Source organism: Mizuhopecten yessoensis, unplaced genomic scaffold (genome assembly GCF_002113885.1).
Source record: "Mizuhopecten yessoensis strain PY_sf001 unplaced genomic scaffold, ASM211388v2 scaffold716361, whole genome shotgun sequence".
NCBI classification, from domain to species: Eukaryota; Metazoa; Mollusca; class Bivalvia; order Pectinida; family Pectinidae; genus Mizuhopecten; species Mizuhopecten yessoensis.
The window spans coordinates 2,346,516-2,368,265 of NW_018480078.1; the positions used below are offsets into that span (position 1 = coordinate 2,346,516).

Consider the following 21,750-nt stretch of genomic DNA (forward strand, 5'->3'; position numbering starts at 1 on the left):
ATACAAATTTCAGTATGTTTACAGACCAGCACTAAACTGAAATTGATCCCAGAACTTAATACCTGAAATTGAACGAACATCGGCTAATTGTTTCGCTGATATGACCTTTTATTGAATGAAAATCTGCTAATTGTTTGGCTGAAACGACCCTTCTGACTGACACATAATCTAGTTCTGTAACAAAAATTGACCAGCCTGTACTCAGGCATATATTTATATCCATGCAATGCATGACTGTAGTCGGTATAACAGGCAAGTTGCAATTCAGCAAGGACCATTAAAAATACATACAATACTACTAGCTTTCTGGTTTAGGCCTGAACTACTCTGCCAGCCATTACTTTGCCAGACAAAATGCCATTGTCAGATTCACGTTTGTATTGATTAATGGGGAAAACATCGCTGGTTTTACTGAATCTGTTCCTTTGTCAATACAAGGACATCACCCAGGTGCTCTATTTACCTGTAGGTTATGTGACACGATTTTACTCGGCAAATATTTATACTCCTTCAGCTAGAAGAGATACCTAATGTTGGAGTAAATTCTGTTAACTTCCAGTTCTATAGCGTAGAATCGACAGAATTCAAGTTTAAGTCATTACTGTAACAGGTGAAAAGGTCAGCAAGTGCATGGACAGCATATATCCACTACAAATGTTGTTCTCTTTAGATATTTATGCATTTACCAGGTAACTGTAAATTAACACCATTTTCCCTGTAAGAACAAGAAAGATTTTGTTTGCAATACATAGATCTATAGAATAATTGTTCTGTTTTCGCATCTATGCGTCAGTGACTAAAGACGAATGCATTGTATATGAATGCTGCAGCATCACGAAAATCAAGCAAGGTGTCTTTAGGGCATCTTTTCACTTTATACATATATCAAACAAAGGTGGGGGGCAGCTTTGAAATTGTTATGGTAGCACATTAAAAGTGGAACATTTAAAAAAGTGTTATTAAGGGAAGACTCGCAGCTTTGTTTCTTTCAGGATATGCTATATGTTGCCATGATAGGGATATTTTGTAATGATGCTGGTGTCAGATCCAGATGAAAACATGGCAAACATTCTCTTTATAGTTGTATAATGTAACAGAACAAGTGTGATGACTTGTACATGCCATGGCCATTTCATATGTACTAGCGTCATCATCATGTTAATATAAAAAACAAAACAATGGTTAGTGTGATAGCTAGCTATATAGCTTGCCTCGACTCAATCTGGTAAAATTCACAAACAGAAGCATTGGACATTTGTCTCATGTAAATGCTTCTGCCTCGGGTATAGCGAAGATATTTTGCACCTATAAAAACTTCTGGTCCATTTGTCCCCAGCAGTGTTTGTCAGCAATTATATCTGCCCATTTATTTACCACAAACACAGACCGGCGAGTAGAGATGAGCAGATTGTAGACCAGAATGTGTGACAATTACCATATACCATTAGCTACAACCCGTATACTGAAACATCACTTCGGGAACATAACGAAAAATGTCCGTATCTTGATCAGCAGACATATAAACATATAATTTAGCTGTTATAAAAAGACGGGTATTGATTCAGAACAAATGGTGTTTAATGGTCTGGCATTGATTTTGCATATTGATTTGACAAGGGAAAACAAGGTTGATCGCAGGAAAAGACTTGATGGTGGTTATAGATTGTACAAGATTTATTCTCAACTGACCTCTGCTGAGGGCAAATACTGGTGCCGAGGATTTACTGCATGCTTGGCTGAATTAATGTAGTGCATGGAGTTAGGTTTTACTGCATATAGGCATTTTTAATGTTTCTATCTTTAGACCAGGAATGTGAGAGGATTTTACATCAACAAATATTTTTATTTACAATAAATGGTGGCCGTTTCTTTTATGCATGTGTCCATACATGTATACAATTACCAGACTCTAAAAACCATATGCTTCTCTGTGTAATTTCCATAATTTATTCCACTGCTGGAGTCTGCACCAGTTTTCCATGTCGGTCTGCATAATTGATTTTCCGCAGTTCTTTTGAACTGACCAACAAGATCTGACCAAACCTACCTGTTGTGTTTCCTGACAATCAAGCATTTGATCACTCTAGATTTTTTCATAGCTTTGAGAAGTAGCCTAGGTCCGATCAAAGAGAATGATAGGCACACAGTTTACCTAGGATTAATAAATATATATTTTTTAATAGCCGAGATAGCTGAGATGGCTTTATGGAACCTGTGTCTTATATAGCATGTAGTTTATGTTACAAAGCTGGTTCAGTCCCCATAGATATTAGTACATCACACATACCTGATACAGTCTCAAAACGGTCATGCATGACTGGTCGTGAAGGAATTTCCTCAGATCTGACCGATCAAAGGATACACACCGTGACTTGATCGTGACCTGATCGTTAGAAAGCTTTTAACTGATCAGATTTAGATCTTAGGGCCGAAATGTACATATTTGTGTAGGATCATTACAAGTAATGGCGTGTTGTGATTTTAGACCTGCAAAATGTCTGCCAATGCTTTTATTATGTTTTGGTGTTTAAAACGTACGGAATAACATGTTGAAAAGCTACGAATTGTAGGTGTTTACATTGACCGACTAGTTAGTCTTTAATGTTGTTCTGATAAAAGGTTTTGGCTCAAAGGAACGTATTGAGGCATATGTCGGGACTAATTTGAAACACCTACATGATACTGACTTGCCATGCGACAGAATGGGAGTTTGAATGCATGCCAAAAGTTCTAGCTTTATGACTTCTTATAATATATTAAATGTGTTTTATTCAACAAAACAGCCTCTCTGATTTCGGAAGTATTTCCATAATCGATATATGTGTATATGGTAATATTGAACCTGCAGAAAGGCTCATAGTAGTTACTAGATTCATATCTTGTAAGATGAATTTAAAAATCAACAGGTGATCATATATGTAGATATTACATGTATTATTGATAGAGTAATATACAAAAAGGAAATTTAAAAACATGAAAATCAGCAAGGGTGCACAATTCCACTAAGACGCTAAGGTCAATTGAAATTGTCAATTGTCAATTGAAATTGTCAATTGAAATTATGGGTTGAGCTTGTAGATCTCTGTGGTCTACCAGGTATATAGCTAGCTACTAAATATTTAGTTGTACATCCTTGAATATGATATATAAATGTCTGAATCAAGATTTTGAGAATTTCCATTTGTGCTTGAATTTTGATTGGATTTTCAGAAAATTGTATAATATATATAAGAGATTTTTTTGCTGATCTGGGGTAGAGTTAGATTCAGTTGAAATAATATTGTCGCAGGCAACAACCTACGAAGCCAGAATTGTTTCTAAACCAAAATGACTTCTCATCACGAACAAATTTACATCCCTTAGTTTTGAAATGCCTAACGCCGCTAATGACAGTTTTCTCTCCCACACTGGCGAACGACATTTGAATGGGTATAGCCCTGTACTACTTGGCCTGTTGCATGTGATGCTAGGAAGATGTCCTCATAATCAATATTGGAGTTGTGTAGTACTGGTAGTACCATATAGGATTCCCTGATCAATATGGTGACGAGGAAGCCGGCCTAGATATGCACTCCTGGTTCTGATGTTCAGACTCATAATCTAGAAATATAACTTATGACACAAGATCTAATGAATGGGAAAGATAAAAGTCAAGCTCGGAGTGAGAAATCAATTCATTAAGATTACCATAAATCTTTGACTTTCATGGTAAAAATCTGAGAAATCTTGTGTTGCTTCTTGTAATGAGCAAAGAAAACAATTCTACTGCTGCTAAGGTAGACCACAACATCTGTTGAATGGTAGAAATATATATCTAATCTTAATGGAATAGTTAACATGTATGCCCAAGTCTGAATGAAGAGTGGAGTTAGTCCAGGTTCTATACCTCACTTCCGACTACCGTCATGAAATGGGAGAAATATTGTTGTGTCCTCTGCATTGAATGAAGAAATCGGTTGGTTCTAATGGGTTGGTAATTACAATTTTATTGGAGTCAAAGTGCCGCACCATCTGCTTATGATAAGTCATCAAGATTGACACCGATTTAATGCAACAACCTATTCATGAAATTCTATTGAAGAGATTTTAGCGTCCAAATCTGAGTCATGAAGATGAACGCTAGGAAATGTATGTGTGGAGGTGGTCAGACAGACGATTGACAATGTAGGTGGGTAGGGATATAGGTATTTATATCTAGTTCTGTACAGTGAAATTCCATATATAATATATTATATTAAGTTAGCAGGGGTGGGGTACAGGAATCTGTATGTCTGTCCACACCTCCGTTTCCGGAGACAATTTGATAATCCGAAAGACTATAATCTTTTTGAAACTTGACGTGGTGATACATTGTGTTGTGTATAGATGTGTAATAATTCAAAATGTGATCTTAGGTCAAGGTCACCATTGTTGAAATAGACCCAGGGTAGGAGGTAGGGGGTGGAGGTATATATACGGTCACTCACAAGTTGGGCCCTTCCTGACCTGTCCATGTTCAAGTTTGTTTTCAGTAAGGTTAAAATTTGCATGATGTATTGGCACAGTTTGTTGTGCATGATACATGAAGTAATAGATCAGGAAGGCTCCAGAATTGACACCATGCAGGACATGTAACTACAACGTACTTTCCATGAATTATAGATAATATCTTCAGCTTCAGCAAATTATCGTAAATATTTGGCTCCCGTTGCAACTTGTCAAATTAATACCAGCGTGTGCAATTTTGGGATCCAAAAAATTAAATCCTAACATCAACACAGTTCTGGTGTTAGTTGAGCACTAGCTTTCTATATAAGATATCTCCTTCCAATATTTTGGGTTCGTTTCAATATTTTTTTTAAATGTTTGATTATGCTAAATTTTATGATGCACAGTACATCTACACCGTGGAGTAATAGGGACGTTAGGTATATAGTTAACTTTCTAAACATAAAACGTAAGGATTTTCAGATCACCATCATGGCATGTGCGCGTATCTTAATAAAAACTGGTGTCAGACAGTGTGATGGTCTCTGCCAGCAGAATGTATACTGTTAGCCATTAAATATTGATTTGACGTGAGATGGGGTTTGGCATAGACACCACAATGTCTGTCAAAACATGATGTAGCTGCCGATGAAATGTTATGTTTTAAAGCATGATCTGAGTGATCCCTGTACAGCATCAGGAGATAAAATTACACGTAATCTCCAGGTTTTTGTCAAACAGATTGACTTTTTTCAAAGTCTTATATTAGAGACATACCTTTTTTTCTAAAGTTAATACTGTACACCAAAACATTTTCACAGCAGTTTTTAAATAATTGGCTTTTTTCACCCTTGGCAGTAATTGCAGGTTTATCATGACAGTGAATGTAAGTACATATATACCACACTATATATAGTAATCATGTGAGACTAGCGAAATTAACAGCAGTTTAAATTTTATAGGTGAAGAATGAAAATTTTGAGGGAATCCGGATATACAGTACTTTTCTAGATTTTCATTTACAAGTATTTGGTCTATGGAGGGACATTGATAATTCATTGTACTCTTGTACAAATCCACGACAAATAGGTTGTACCAGTATATAACCAGTACAGAAAGCTACATCTTCACACATCGCTTTACTTTTATGTAGAAGATGAGAACATTGAAACTAAGAAAAGTACATGATAACTTCACGATTGCATGAGTTCACGAATCCAAGGAATGCTGAACCTTACAAGGACCTTCAGGAAAAATTGTAGATTCAGGTTGAATGACTCGAAGTCAAATCTGATTGCAGTCCTCTTGCTTTACCGGAGTATCGGCTTGTACAAACGTGTTGACAGGGTTTGGACACCCCACTTGACTTTTATGGGTAGTCAATGGTATGGCCGCTGTGGGTTATCTCATCAATGTGGTCCCACATGTTTGGTTAGTGAGCTGTTTACATATGGTTATCTCATTACCATGATAAAATGAAATCTTGAGACAACTGGTTGAGTAATGGCCTCAGCACAAATATATATTCCGGTAGATTTCAAATCTTATATATGCTGTGGGTTGGATGAGTGGGATTTGTTGTCCAGTTTACAACAGGAAACAGCTACAATCTACTGTAATTAGAATCCAGGGTGCTTGAATAATTGCTGAAGGCGACCCCCTTTTAAGATCATAAACGTTGTGGCGGTAAAATGCTGTAAAGATGACATAACTGTCAGACACATAACCAGGGAAAATTCAATCATTGTTCTTTTCTTAACACTGGAAAACATCACGAGACTGTAGTGTCTGATATGAAATATGAAGTACTATTAATTTTTTTTACCACAGGGGGCCAGATTAGAGGGTATATGTCGATGGGAGAGGCATACTTATATCATTTTGATTTGTGCCCAAAAAGGGAAAGGAGCCCTTAATTGTAAAAGCAGGGGGGCTCATAGCAGCAAATATGGTACCTAGATTATATATAACAACAGTATAAACATACTCCTTATGGACCAATAAATACCTTAACTGACTTTGATTATGATTATTCAAATAATTAGCTATATAATTAGAATATTTTCAACAATTTGTTGATGTAGTATCTGCCATTTCAGCTGCCTTGGTTTCAATGGTGACTGTAAAATAAGGGGTGTAGAGATAAAGGTTTTAGTAAATCGAGGTGTTATATATAATTAACTAGTAGTACTTCTTTTGAAGTTTTCAATTCATCATATCTGTATAAATTATAAACAGAGGTTAAAAACCAGTGGGAAATGGTAAAGGTAAATATATGTAACTACTGCAGGTTCTTGGTAAATATGGTGTCGGGTAAAATCCAGACAAATATTGATCAACCGTGGTGATATTTAATTGTAGCTTACAAACATAGTGTGAGGATTATATGGAAAACTTGACAAATAGGGTTTTCAAAGACTAAAACTTAAAAGTCTTGATGTATCTGGTAAGGATAAGTCATGATACATGATACGATCAGGTTCAAGACAACTACGGCATCAATGGAGGTGCTATTTAATGATACAGTTGACAAACATTGTCAAGATTAAGTCCGGCATTGACAACAGGTACGGGTAAATGGGGTATACAGATCACACGGTAAGGTGACCGAGGAACAAATATTGACCAGGGATAAGTCACAGCACCATTAGTCGGGTTGTTCTGGGTAAATAATGCTGTACAGGTGGCAAGGGAACTCCCATTGTGTTAGTATTAAGGTGAGCTGGTGTAATGTCATCTTTGTATAGGACGAAAAGACTTAGTATCACGGTAATGTACACAGGTGTCTGATGGGAGAAAATAATTATTAACAAGTGTATATCTAAAAAAAAAAAATGTTAAGAATACATTTCTCAAGGTTTTCTTGAAATTTTTGAATAAAAATGAAAGATACTGATTCTCTATTTGATCAGTGTAAAGGCATATCCCATTTCATTAAATTTTTGAAGCTGTGTATTCTGGTATAGATAAAAAGGGGTATCTAGTGTGTATGTTGTTATAACAGCAGACATGTTTCAGGTATTGACAAATTAGTAAATCTTAAACAAAGAAATTCACCTATGATGCACTAAATTTGTACTTGATAACTTATTGTGAATTCCTGTAGTTAGCTAAGATGTGCTTGTGATTTTATTGAAAAGGATTTTGTTTGACTACCAGATTTTGAGCTTTATTTCCACATTTGCATCTGACATGTTCAGCCGGAGAGATTTTTCTCATTTTCGTATCTAAAATAAATCTTGAGTACACATGTGAAACAGATAAGCTGTTGTAATTTCCATATTAGAAAAGATGTTTGATATCTAGAGAACATTCAGACAGCCACTAACTTCAGGCTATAGACCAAATACATCCTGGGCCTTTCCTTTTTTACCTGTGTGATTTTATACAGGTATACAAAGGTAGATCAGCGATTTAGGGCATGTACCGATATGTAAATTTTTGTCAAGTTCTACGGTCTCCTATAAATGTCCTGTCAAAACCTTGTGATAAAGTATTGTGTGGTTTTATAAAGAAACCGTCCCATTTTCGTGGAGGACAAGAATGCACGGTTTATCACCACTGTTTGCCTAAGCGTTGGGACACATCTATAAACGTTTTTACTCCCTCTTGAGCATGTTAAAGTAGGTCACAATTTTTTTTAATAGGGCAGGATACAGAAAGAAACCTGTTAAATTTCACGCTATGTCACGTACATTAATCAAATGTGAAAGTCCTGAAATGAGTACTTAATTATAATTGATTTTTTTTTTTTTGGTGAGAAATTTTAATTGATGTAATGTAGCTAGGTGGTCTTTGCAATCTTTTTGGATTAAATAAGTGAGGGGTGTACCGACACGTCCATATACCTATTATATAACTTAATGAAAGCATGCAGGCTTGGTAGAGTTGTATGTAGAAAGAAATAATTACTGTCACTTTAGTAGGACTTGTACCAATGTTGAAATTTTAATGAGCGGAAATATACAAAAACTCATTTCCAGACACAACAAATTATGAGTTGTAATATAGAGATCAGTGCAGTTCATGGTTTGTCTGAAAAGTCCAATTTTTTTGTGTTCAGAGTTGCACATTTAAAAAGGTCTTTGGGGTTTATGTGTGGGTGGAGCCAACACACACACAAGCTAATTTTACCAGCATGTATCCGTTGAATAATATTCATATCCTGCTGTGAATTTAAAATTCAGAGGCATTGCTTCAACAAGTTACCAATTTGTCAAAGCTTATGCGTTTTAAATTAGATCCCCAGACAGATAATGTTAGAGCAAAGTCTGTTGGCAAAACAATATCTGACTCATAGAAAAAGAGAGAAGCAAATCTCACAGAGCACTTTCTAGAACTGTAGCAAAATATCGCATTACTATCACAATATTTATTGTGTTTACAAAACACCTATTTTGGTAATCATTTTAATAAAAAAAATAATCAAAATAGATATTCAGAAAATTAGAATACATATATTGAAAGCAAATCCACCCACAATATCAATTACGAAGCTCTGGTACATTTATAAACTAGGTCACGCTGATGACGATGTGTTTATGTCTTGTCCCTTGCGACTAGAGACCTGTGCTTCCTAGGGCAACAGTCCCTGTGGGAATGATGCAATAAAGACAGAATTAATCACCCATAGCTATAGATCACACATGTAGGCCAGCCAGTGTATCATGCAGGTTCCACACACTCTGTCAGGTATATAGTGGGGGGCATTGGGTGCAGTGTTTACCTGGTAAACACCTATAAAACTCTTTTATTCATTGATAGTGCATGCACAATGTAGCTACACGTTTATCTATAAAATAAATGTTTTCTGTACATTTCCCTGACACTTTGAATTAGCTGTCTAAATGTTAATATTGCATTTAAATTTTATGAATGACCAAGAAATTCATGCTTAGTGTAAATAGTTGTCACTACTTTCATGATAAGACCTCATTAGGAGTAACACGCTGTTTTATAATTAGTAGATGACCGCGAAGATTGAATAAGTAAGAGGACAAGTTTTGACTTATTTTAAAATTGGAAACTTAAAATTTCACTTTTAAGACAGATTTATTGACTACAGATATGATATATGTTTACCTATTCACCCCCAAAGTCACATTTGAACCTTACCATATCAAAGACTGGGCAAGTCCAGTTTAAAAATGTAGGGATGAATGAGTTAAGTAACTAATATATGATGTAAAGATTAAAATTGTCATATGCAACCTTAGTTGTTGAAAGGACAAACCATGATGGAGATTCACCACTTCTACTTAACCCTTTCACCACCATGTAACTTTAGTAGACTCTACCATGCATTGATCTGGATGAGTCCAATATGGTCTACAGTGGTGAAAGGGTTAAGGAAGCTGATGTATCTGTTAGAGCTGCAAACTTTGGGCCTATTTGTTGGCACTCAATCTTTACAAAAAGATCAAAATCTGTGATTGTTGTTGAGGTCATTTTGTCAATAGACGGAGCTAGTGGCTTTACTTACCATGACTAAATTTTTATTTTCCAAACGCACTACGTAATGTATTTTGCTGATATTGATTTGATTGTTGGTAACTTACCTTTTTTGCATGAGATTTAATATAAACCATTTTTGAATCTTTTCAGATGGTAGGAATGAAGTGAAAGCGACGTGTCAGCTGTATGTGAGATTGGTACGAGCGGAGATGTTGCAGAACAGTGTCACCATCAGACTAAATAACATGACACAGACGGCCTTCCTCTCCCCTCTATACAAGTTCTTTGTGGATGCCTTGGCCACCATTATGTTGACCGAGGAAAAGCATGTGTTTGTTCTCAACATCCAGAATGACACTGACGTTAACACTCAGATTCTTAACATAAGCGTGTCGGTCCGTAAGCCTGACGGGATGTTTCACCCAGCAGAGTATCTCAAGGAACAAATCTACCTACAACGAATCCTACTGGCCAATCTCTCCACCCTTCAGGTATGGTGATGTCCAGATTTTTTCCTAGTTTATCCAGCCTTAACTAAGTGTTCAACTTCACTTCGATTTAAGTTCGATAAATTATCAAATGCGTAACCAAACTTTTATACTGTATTTGAGCCTACTAAGAGCTCCAACCCCATATAAGCTTTGACTATACTTTTGAGGTCTGACCATCTCATTCATCACCATACATTTATGACCGAATGATGAAGGTTTTAGGATTTTTGAAGATTCGGCTGTCATTAAATTTTTGAAAAAAATCTATCTTACCGGGGGTGTTTATTAGGGAAATACAGTATTTAAGATTTATTTAAATGACCTTTGACCCCAAAATGTAATGTAGTATACAATAAAACACTAACATGATACAATCGTGGATATCTGACTGCTTTAGTATACAGTTTCATTCCTCTATAAGTTAATGGTTTTCAAATTTACATTATGAAATTTTCAAAATTTTACTTATTCAAGATAAGAAACTTGATATTTATTCCGGAAATTTAAATATCATTTTACAGGTGCATGTTTATGTAGAATCTTACTGTTTGATATCAGTGCCTGATCCATTTCAATGATTTCCCTGTGATTTGCTTGAAATTTTGTGTCGTGTTTGAATATTTGCATTACAATTTTATGGTCTTTTGATGGCTAGGATAAAGTTTTGCTGATACTGTAAGGATTGTATAGGATCTAAATTAACATACAGTTTTGCTGATACTGTAAGGATTGTACAGGATCTAAATTAACATAAAGTTTTTCGCACAGGGTGCTTAACGTCAACAGTTCCAATTAGACCTCTCGTCAAAACCGCTTGTTGAAAAAATCTACCATTCTGTACATTTATGTATGCCGTCGGATTGATGTAGATATGATTGCAGCTCTGTCGAAGAATGAATTGTTATCAGTCTACCCAACCAATTTTCTTCAGTTATTCACAATTTTCATTTGAATATCACTTGAATGTGTATGTTCCAAATTAGCATCTGAATTCATGGTTTATTACTGCATATTACAACACGCACGCAGATATAATCATGACAAGGTTATTAAGGTAGTTATGATCGGAGGAAATTGGTTGTGTACAGGTGATTTCAGGACAAAACCAGCAAATGGTTCACCTGACAAAGTTGACAGCTAGGCCTACAAATGATCGGTATTTCTTTAGAACGATATTTGACGTCTGTTTTTCAAACGAGTGTAACACGATACGCGGTTGGTATTGAGGCTGTATAGCACAGCCATCACTTTGTCGTTATTATCCACATTTCCCCCGGTACAAAACTATTTAATACCATTGACGGGTACACAATCAGACTGTTAGGTCACATGGGGCAAAGCTTTGTTTGAACAACCGGTGTACAATAAAAAATAATTGACGTTTTCATATGGGAGCTGTCCGATAGATCATAAATGATTTGGAGTGGAAACTACGTATTGAGCGACAGTGGATATAATTGTAACATACGGATCAGAAATAAGACCGATTTTTATATAGAGAACTTCGTTGTATACATTGAAGGTAAAACCTACAACCAATATCTCGAGCGTTTTTGTAAACATTACCTATAGAACATTATAAAGTACTGGCTTAAAGTTTAGACGGTCGATAAATGCTTTTAGGGCCAAAACTGTTAAATGTAAAAGATTTAAATTGCGTGTCACAATGACTTAACTGTTCCCTGATCCTAATGTTATTGCTGTTTTCTTGTCGGGAAATAATGATACCAACAATTACATACGTAGATTACTCCATTACTTTATTTCCTTTTAATGTATTTTCAAAACACGTTTTGATGTTCCCACAACTCAAAAAGTATTTATATATACCGGTAAGAAGAAAAACATTCGTGTTCTCAGAGAATGTGTAAGGAATGTTAAATCTGTTTTGTTTCGGAGGGTTTTAAAGAAATGAGTTAGATTGTTCATGTAATCGAAAAGCACTCTGTATCAATATAATATATCCTGGTCGGGTTTTTTGAGTGAATGTGTTCTAAATATAATGCCATGTATGGGGATCAATATAACATTCCCACCCCTTAGACAGGGCTAGTGTGTCTTTGTACGATTCTCCTGGCAACAAGCATAAGGTTGGACTACAAGGGCTGGTGATTGTAACAAATCAGTTATGTAACATACTCACTTGAGATAATGGAAATGTCAATATGTGTTATACAATGTACTCCAAGTGTTCTGCCTTCGTATGGTGAATTTCTACTCAAATAAATTAATCGAATCTCTCCGTTTTGTGTATTAATCCAGTATTCTCAACTTAATTAAAAAGTATGCCTTTTTGCATTGCATTTAAATTAAATGTACCTATATTTGTAAATATGAGGTCACTTAAATCTTAATCACGATTTTTGTGGTTATAATGGGATAAAATTGGGCAAGATACAGAAATTTGAAGACGTGGTATTTACAGCATTGTCAAAAAAGTTTTATGGGTCATCTTGACCTAATGATAACAATTAAAATTTCATTTACACACTTCAAATTTTACCCTTCTGAAAGAACTTCGATGCAATTCAAAGGAATATTTCAAAAAATCTCTTCAAATGTCGCCTATTCTTAAGGTTTCAGTCTTTTTTCAATTATTCATGAAAATTGGCTTCTAACTCATTAATGGATATGGATTTCCCGATAGATATATGTTTTGATGGTACACATGGTCCACTGGACAACAATACAAATGTTCCTGGTCATAATGATGTGTCAATCATACAGAATGGTTATTAATGATTCAGCTACTGAGTAATCCTAAACGTATGAATGCTGATCGTATTTTACGTCGTGTATATTTTATGTGGGTCAATAAGATAGAATCTACGTTATTAGGGAAGTAGCTCTGAAAATCTATTAAGTAGACAAATATTAATCCGACGAAATGTGTTTTCAACAACAAGCTATCATTTCACGAGACCAGATATATTTACATCCTCTCCGTGTTTAACCAGGTAGGCTTACTGTTACAGGACTTTAAATATATGGTGTGCTAAGTGGGTACATGTATCTATTGAAGACCCCACATGATAACATACACTGGTCCTACACGCATCAGATCCCTCGTAAAGGATACACGATATAGCTATGTGATACATACTTATTACCTGAGAAATCATAAATTAATCCCAGTGTGTTTACATAGAGTTTGAGTTATGACATGGTTTATTGGAATTCGGCATCAAGGAAGATAATTGGAATTTCACATTGATGAAGCCAATTTATTTTGGTATTGAAAGACGTGTCGTAGGTGTACAGTTTATTGTGAGAGAAGATTGTAGATATATTCTATAGAACTCTCGAGTCTGTACGACATTAGCACATATACTGAACAGTATACCCCATAGGTGAGATAAATGGCAAGAAAATTGAATATAAAATATTATCTGTAGTGAATACTGATATAAACAAGAATTCTGCAGAGTGATATGTCTCTCCAAGTCTTCTTTGTCAGTCGGTGTACAATTGGAAAGTGAAGGTTTGATAAGCATCACTTGAAAAAGGAACAGCTTATATAATTAGTCTTGCTTTCAATCCATTGTCGCAGCGAGACAATAAATTCATTTTCGAAGTCTCAAAAATTGTGAATATATGTAATAGCAATTATCTGTAATATGAAACAATCTATTCTATATTTTGCAAATCAGCTTTTGAACATTACACAGTGCACATTGAACCAACTTTTGCAAACATCACCTTTTATGCAGTATGATATACACTTAAAGATCTGTCATTTGATATGATGTGTTGTTTTTCATTCATGTTCTGTCAGTTGACAATCGTGTTGAGAACCTGTGGTTTATATGATGCCTTCATTTTGAGATCTGTTGTTTAATGATGTGTTGTTTTATTTCAGGTATTGCCATTTGATGACAACTTGTGTGTGATTGAACCATGCCCCAACTTTGAAATCTGTTTGTCACACGTATCCTTCGACGAAGCTGCACCTTTCATAACATCGGACATGATGCTGTTCCGGCCAATACGTCCGTACAACGGTAACACCTGTAAATGCCCAAAAGGTTTCACAGGTAATTACATCGCATTGTTTGTACCAATCTACAGGTACTAGCGCCATCATATTTTAGTGTAGTAATCAGATAGCTAAATTAGCGTAGTAATCAAATAGCTAAATATTGAAATTTAGCCTTATTCATAAACTTATGTACTCAGTCAGAGTGAAAATTGCTAATGTAGATAAGTATGTTTGCAGTGCTGCAAAATAATACCAGTCTTCAAGAAGGTTAATACTGATATTTTGTTGAATCATTCATTTTATTATACATCGCAAAGAGTAGAAGAAAGAGCAAGATACCACCATCATTATCTTTTTAGTAGATGTTTACTTTGTTTACATGTTTGGGCATCGTCAGAACAATGATAAAATTAGAACTTAATAACAGATACATTGCTAACAGATTGTTTTATCACATATCACTAAGTAACGGGTAACATTTATGATATAAATTCCAGGGATGAGGAATGACTTCCTGTGTGACACGGAGGTAAACCTGTGTTACAGTAACCCCTGCCTCAATGGAGGAACGTGTGTGCGTAGAGAGGGCGGATACTCTTGTCGGTGTGGAGACAGCTTTACAGGTAACTAAGATGTTCTATTAGGGAGGTTGGATACAGGTGTTGTCAACTTTACAGGTAACTGATATGTTCCATTAGGGAGGTTGGATACAGGTGTTGACAACTTTACAGGTAACTAAGATGTTCTATTAGGGAGGTTGGATACAGGTGTTGACAACTTTACAGGTAACTGAGATGTTCTATTAGGGAGACTGAATACAGGTGTTGTCAACTTTACAGGTAACTAAGATGTCCTATTAGGGAGGTTGGATACAGGTGTTGAAAACTTTATAGGTTACTAAGATGTTCTATTAGGGAGGCTGGATACAGGTGTTGTCAACTTTACAGGTAACTAAGATGTTCTATTAGGGAGGCTGGATACAGGTGATGTCAATTTAACATGTAACTGAGATGCGTCATACCTGTTGTCAGTATAATGTGACCAGATGGAAATCTGTTTAGGTGCCTTCGGCATGGTATTTCATTGAGGTTACACTCGAAAGTCGGCATCAGATTCATGTTATCGCAAGGAGGCAAACACCCCAACATACCCTGCCTCCAGCACACATACAGTATACCCATGAAGGCACATTCTTAATGAACTTAGCTGTTAATAGGATGTTAAACCTATTAACCAAACCATTAGGGAGGGTAGATACATATGTTTACAGGTAATTTAGGTTTTCTGATAGGGAGGATGGATACGTTTGTCAGAGTGGTGACAACTTTACCGCAATGAAAGTCATCTTATAACCCTATTAGTTTTGTTTTTGAGTCGATCAACATCAAAAAGTTTTCTTTGAGAGTATAATTTATTTTGAATGAAAAGTAGGTAATTTATCTGTCAGTTAGTGCCTAGATATTCTGGGCAAATACTTTGACTGGTGAAAAAGTATAATGTTATCTGAACACTAGATTTGCTTGACCGTGGTTATATGTGTTTAAAATGGGACTACATTATATAAAACAATTACCTGTGTATGATCAGTGTCATTTGAATTAGACCTTATCTTCATGAATGAAGAGTTTAGTCTAAGGTGAAATTTGCTGTACCGTACATGACCAAATAAATGCCCTGGGTGCTTAGTGCTTAGCGGTTTGAGAGAAAAAAAGAATGATTGCAGAGTCTTCTAAAATTCTCGAATATAGCCATAGTAGATACTTCTTCTGTACAAGTTGGTAAATTATAGTGAAAAGAAAAGGATATGTAAGCTTATAAAGCATGTGGTAGGTAATAGATCAGATATAGTATTGATCGCTTGAAGACCAAGGATGTTTGAAACATTGTAAAGCTTTAATTTTATTATATCATTTTCTTAAATAAATAAAAACATCATTGATTTGCTAGGATGTCCCAACAATTTTCTACATTATGTCTTTTAATAATAATTAGTTGATTTATAGCTTTTCTTTTCCTGTATATGATATTAAGGATACATTCCTTTGTAATTAGGGTAACACAGAATCGCTATTTTTCACTTTGTATTGAGGTGCTCCAATAAAACTGTAACACCTGAGCAGGTGAGGACATTGGAGCAGTCATGTGACGCCTGGTAGAACCAACAGATCAAGGCCACCGTTTCTGTGCATAACACATTAGCTTGAAATTATTCTTCAGAGAAATTGCAACATTGTGTGGACGAGGTCTGCAGGCCATGTGGAATGATGGCTGTCCTTTGTGAGTGCCCATGACAATCATTACAGACCGGGCGTATTGTGCTCGGGTGTAATCTCTTCGTTCTCAGCACACCGTGTTCACATCCAGTCAACATGCCGTTTGTTACAGTTCGTATTGGTGTTTAGTAGGTTTTTGTGTATGGGTATTTAGCTGACTGGATCACAGGGTCTTGTTACACCTTCGTCAATATGGCCTGATCGGATTGATTCCGAGCCACCGATAACGGATCATCTCCATTCAATGTGAGATTTTTAAATAAAATGAAATTTTGAGAAGCTATTGTCTTGCGGCGAGATTTTAAGTGTGTTTGTTCCGAATTTGGACTTTGATGTGAACGGTGATAGACAGACACTGCTGTGAATGCCGTTAGACAAGGAATCTTCCGACAGACGTTGACGCATTCGCGAAATTGAGTTATACCGGTGGTATTCATCTCGGCATTCACGACAATGGAACTGGTCAACATTTCTAATTATCAGATATGTTAATCGATGCACAACAAACCGAAACCTGCTGATATCGTCGGGTATCTGTGATCCTTTACCTTTATGGTCTTTAAACCTGAATTCATGACACAATTTCTATCATTACAATCTCTCATTGTATAGAAATGGGAGGAGTACGGTCTGCCGAAAATTTGTTCTCGTTGAATTATTTGTGTAAAATATCTTTAATCGGGCAACTGACAACACCTGTATTTTCAGATAGCTGGTCTTCAGTTGTTGCAGTACAGGTTTCGTCGAAAAAGTTTTAACTGTAGGGTACCCCAGTCCCTGGCATAAATGATTATATCTCATCACCTTGAGTGGATCAGAGATTCACTGGAATTTAGTTACAATCTTTTGTTAGCGGGCAGATTAATAATGTAAAACTATCTTTTAATGACGGCCAGAGATTATCCTGTACTAAACCGCCCGCTTTGATGGGCGAGTCTACCTGTGAATTAAACGGCACGACTAATCCTAGCTTACAGTGCATTCTAGTCAAGAGTTAGGAATCAAGTATTTGGATACGGTCATGTAATATGACATTTTTATTGTTGACAATCGGGAATTTTTATAGAATCAAATAAATAACCTGCTGCATCTAGGTTGGCATTTCCTTTTTCTATTTTCCTGGTAGAATAGTACACAGGTAAGAAAAATCTGATAGGCAGATAAACGGGCCCCTTTTGTATCCCCAGTTTTTGAAGGTCAAGCTTTGACTTTACGAGATAAGTCCTGTTATGATGTATTTATACGTATTACTCGGCTGGCCACGCAAGCTATACTTTTCGTTGACGGGGCAATTGTGGTGGACGTCTACCTTTGTTAGGTGTTTATTGCCGCGAACGAAGGGCGTAGAAATCCGAGACGGCTGAAAATCGGATAGTATTCAGGGAAACAATAGCCTTGAAATTAAGACTAATAACTATCTAGTCACGGCATCTTCACGAAGGCTGTGGTGGAGAACCTCGGGGTATTATTAAGTAATCAATAGGGGTTTTAAAACAACACTTGCGAGCCTGCATGTTGATTTGAACATCCTTTGTCGATTTCAACTTTTAAAATACTCTAGGTTGAAGCTTCACACAAAAAGTACCGTTATTTTCCTGGTGAAAATTAATAGTGGTGACATGTATTGTTATCAAATACCAGTATGACCATGGGAAAGCACTTTGTTACCACTCTGAGCTCATGTTTGATGACAAATATACGTACAACACATTACACTGTATTACACTGTACTATGATAGACATTAATATATTAACTGCCTTTTATTTCCACACTTGAATAAGGAGGTGAATTTATCATGGGGTGGAGGGGGGGTCAAAATAGTTCACATGGTAATTCAACACTATGTGAATTTGTTTTAAAGGACAAGAAGATGAACATTTTTTAGGGTGAACATTTTAAGGTCGAAAGTATACTTGAATAACATGTCTGGATATTTTTGTGCAATACAGTAAAGGGAAACAATTTTTTTTTTTCGCTACTGCAGCCAGTGCACATGTCTGGATATTTTTGTGCAATACAGTAAAGGAAAACGATTTTTTTTCGCTACTGCAGCCAGTGTTCATGTCGATATGGTCCCCATCCAAAAAAGCAACATAATTGCACAGGATCCTAAAAAATACATGTTATAGATGATATATATAGAACTGCATGCTTGGAACCAAACTGTAAAAACTACTGGTATTGACGCAGACATCTATAGCTATTTATACTGAACTCATCCTTTCCCTGTGCCCATTTTAGGTCTAAGGACACATTTTCTACCTATCCTTTCAAATCTTCTCAGATGTACATTACCCATGCAAAGGCCAGGACCCTTTAATCTATTGCAAGCAACAAGCATGGTTGCCTTTGATTTAACAAACTTTACAGTCGTTGACAAAAGGGGGTGCATGGCTATTAATAAAACAAATGCTTACATTTCAAGTTCAATCCTGGGAACATTCTACCTGTGTCAATTGATTTAAGATATAAATATTTAGTACGTTTAACTTCACCGACTTTTAACTGCTTTAGCTAGTACAAATGAATCCACTTCTTTTTATCTTTATCAACTTTACTAGACATCGAACAATGATCCAAAGATGAAAATTCAAGATAGGCTTTTTACATACCTGACATCAAAGTCTCATTTTATGGATAGATGAGTCAAACACATTTATCCGATTTACCTGTGGTAGTAATTGAAAGGTATAGGTGTATGCAGGTATATCACAAGTCAACAGTGAACATAAATCTTGTAAAAGCTGGATTTCTTATCTGGTTATAATCATTTTGTATCTGTTTGTGAAGCACATCAATTGTTTGATATTTGTTTTATCATGTGTTCCTGACAGTTTTAATGGTATTATTTTATGCTGTTGAAATTACAGAATTCTTCTGAGTTTCATTTCAAATTTATCTATACAGATTCTTTTATTGTATTGTTACCATTGTGAAAAGGAAATTATTTTTATATCTCCTCTCTTCATCTGATAAACTCAGTTTATGTATAATATTACCCATTAAAATTTATTTTATGTCATTCTGTATTTTTATCAACATCCACAATGTGTGCAGTTTTCTTGTCTCAATGTCTTCCTTAGAATATCAAAAGATGAATTGTATGATCAAATGTTGTGAAGAAGTATTGAATCATGTTAGGTTGAAATAAAATATTGAAGGACAAAGTTATCAGCTGCATGATTGTAAAATAAAAGATTTTATTCAAAGATATGATCAGAGTGTTATAAATGAAATTACCTGCATTTGACTACCAAGCTGGTAGTATAACAACTGATTTTACCTGTATTTGATTGTATATACCTGATAATTTTATGATTGATTTTACCTGTAATTGACCGTTTACCTGATATGTTGTATGTTTAATTTTACCTGTATTTGACTGTATATACCTGTAATTGACCGTTTACCTGATATGTTTTATGATTCATTTTACCTGTATTTGACTGTGTACCTGGTTTGTTGTTTATCTAGGCACTAACTGTAACATCAACATGACGAAGAAGTATGATGCTGCGACCTGTCCCCAGGACCTCTGTCAGCCTCCGTCCACCTGTGTGCCCCTCATCAAGGGAGGTTTCCGCTGTGAGGGCTGCCCCTCTGAGCCACACTTCAACAGCTTCTGTCAGCTGACCACGCGGCGGTTCCCAAAGGGCTCTTTCCTGACCTTCCCCTCCCTCAAACAACGAAACCGGTTCACCATCCAACTGAAGTAAGTACTTGTTACTTTGTCAAATGTGGTAACACTGATTTACATATTTTAATATTTTATTGGAATTATTATTTTGTTGCTAGATATGAACTATAATCACAAGTGTTTTGAAAATATTTTACCTTGGTCATGTTGTCTTCTCATACCGCTGTGTTGCAGTTTTTGTCCTTTTTCGGAAATCAGGGCCATTTGTAGGAGTTTACTGTTCAGTTTGCCATACACTTCAACTTTCATGATTGTACTTACTTTAATATATATGTAAAAATGACACCATCCTTCTACTGTGCTATTCTTTATAGTTTGGTGAAAAATATTTCTTCATAAGCCTTAATATAAGGTGAATGAAATTGAATAACAGGAAGTTCTTCGGTACAAGTAAAACAAAGAGATGTATTGAAGTTTAGAACTGTTCTTTCATCAAGAGAATCTCTCCCTACTGTCTGTTTGTGATTTCTTTTGTCTGCAGTTGAGAAAGTTTTGCAATTAAAGGTAACCTGATCTATTGTTATTCATACCACAGACAAAACAAGACTGTAATGACCAGGTGTGGTTTGCACATCTTGCCATATACAACAGGATGTTTTCATTTAAAATTAAACTTTAAATAATTTAATTGCTGTCATTTCTCTATAACTCATTTTTGAATGACTTTGGATTTTTGGCATTTTTCTTATGATTTGACAAACATAGATAGTTTCAGTAAATCTCATTAAATTTTGATGAATTACAAGTAAATGTAAATTGTCATTTTTACTTAAATTAATTGTTCTGAACATTGTTTTTAAATTCTTTTAAATTCATAGTTACTTTGTTCGCTGAAATTTCTTTATCGACATAAAAAACATGTCATCTTTAGTAATAGGGTATATGGTTGCTGAAGATTTATTGGCATCAAAACATTGGAACATTTACGGTAGAGCTAAGTATATATATACGCCACTGTGTTTGTTGTACTTATCCCTTGATAAATATTTAACGAAATGCTGTCAAGTTCCACACCAGTTGGTATTGGATGGTCAGCATAATTGACCAGTGACAGACAGAATGGACAGGCTTTCTAAGTTATGTAAACACACAATGGGTCAGTTTACAAAGAATTTAAGTAGGCTAGTAGCCTGCTGTGTCCTTTGTCAGGTAAATTGTCTCCCATGCCTTTGGGTACTTATGTCAGTATACCGTAAATATCCTTTTGTCAGGAAATACTATAAAATGTATGTTACACAATTTACGAGTTTGACTTTAAAGAATATATTTGTTGCACTAGATACTTAAAAATAAATAAAAAAAATACAGCAATCATTTGAACCATTCTTGAAAGTAATCGCCTGAGGTTTGATTTAATAGCAAATCAAATCAAATATCGCAGACATATA

The 21,750-nt window shown here is 35.5% G+C and overlaps 1 protein-coding gene across 3 annotated transcripts in view; it reads left to right on the forward strand.

Moving 5' to 3' along the window:
* Positions 1 to 21,750, forward strand: part of LOC110443896 (cadherin EGF LAG seven-pass G-type receptor 2-like) — a 74,595-nt gene that overhangs the window by 12,788 nt on the left and 40,057 nt on the right. For all 3 annotated transcript variants that reach the window (XM_021488350.1, XM_021488348.1, XM_021488351.1), the window contains 4 exons: positions 10,072 to 10,412; positions 14,272 to 14,446; positions 14,889 to 15,014; positions 20,140 to 20,377. In XM_021488350.1, coding sequence (XP_021344025.1) covers positions 10,072 to 10,412; positions 14,272 to 14,446; positions 14,889 to 15,014; positions 20,140 to 20,377 — 880 coding nt within the window. The remainder of the gene's footprint in view (positions 1 to 10,071; positions 10,413 to 14,271; positions 14,447 to 14,888; positions 15,015 to 20,139; positions 20,378 to 21,750) is intronic.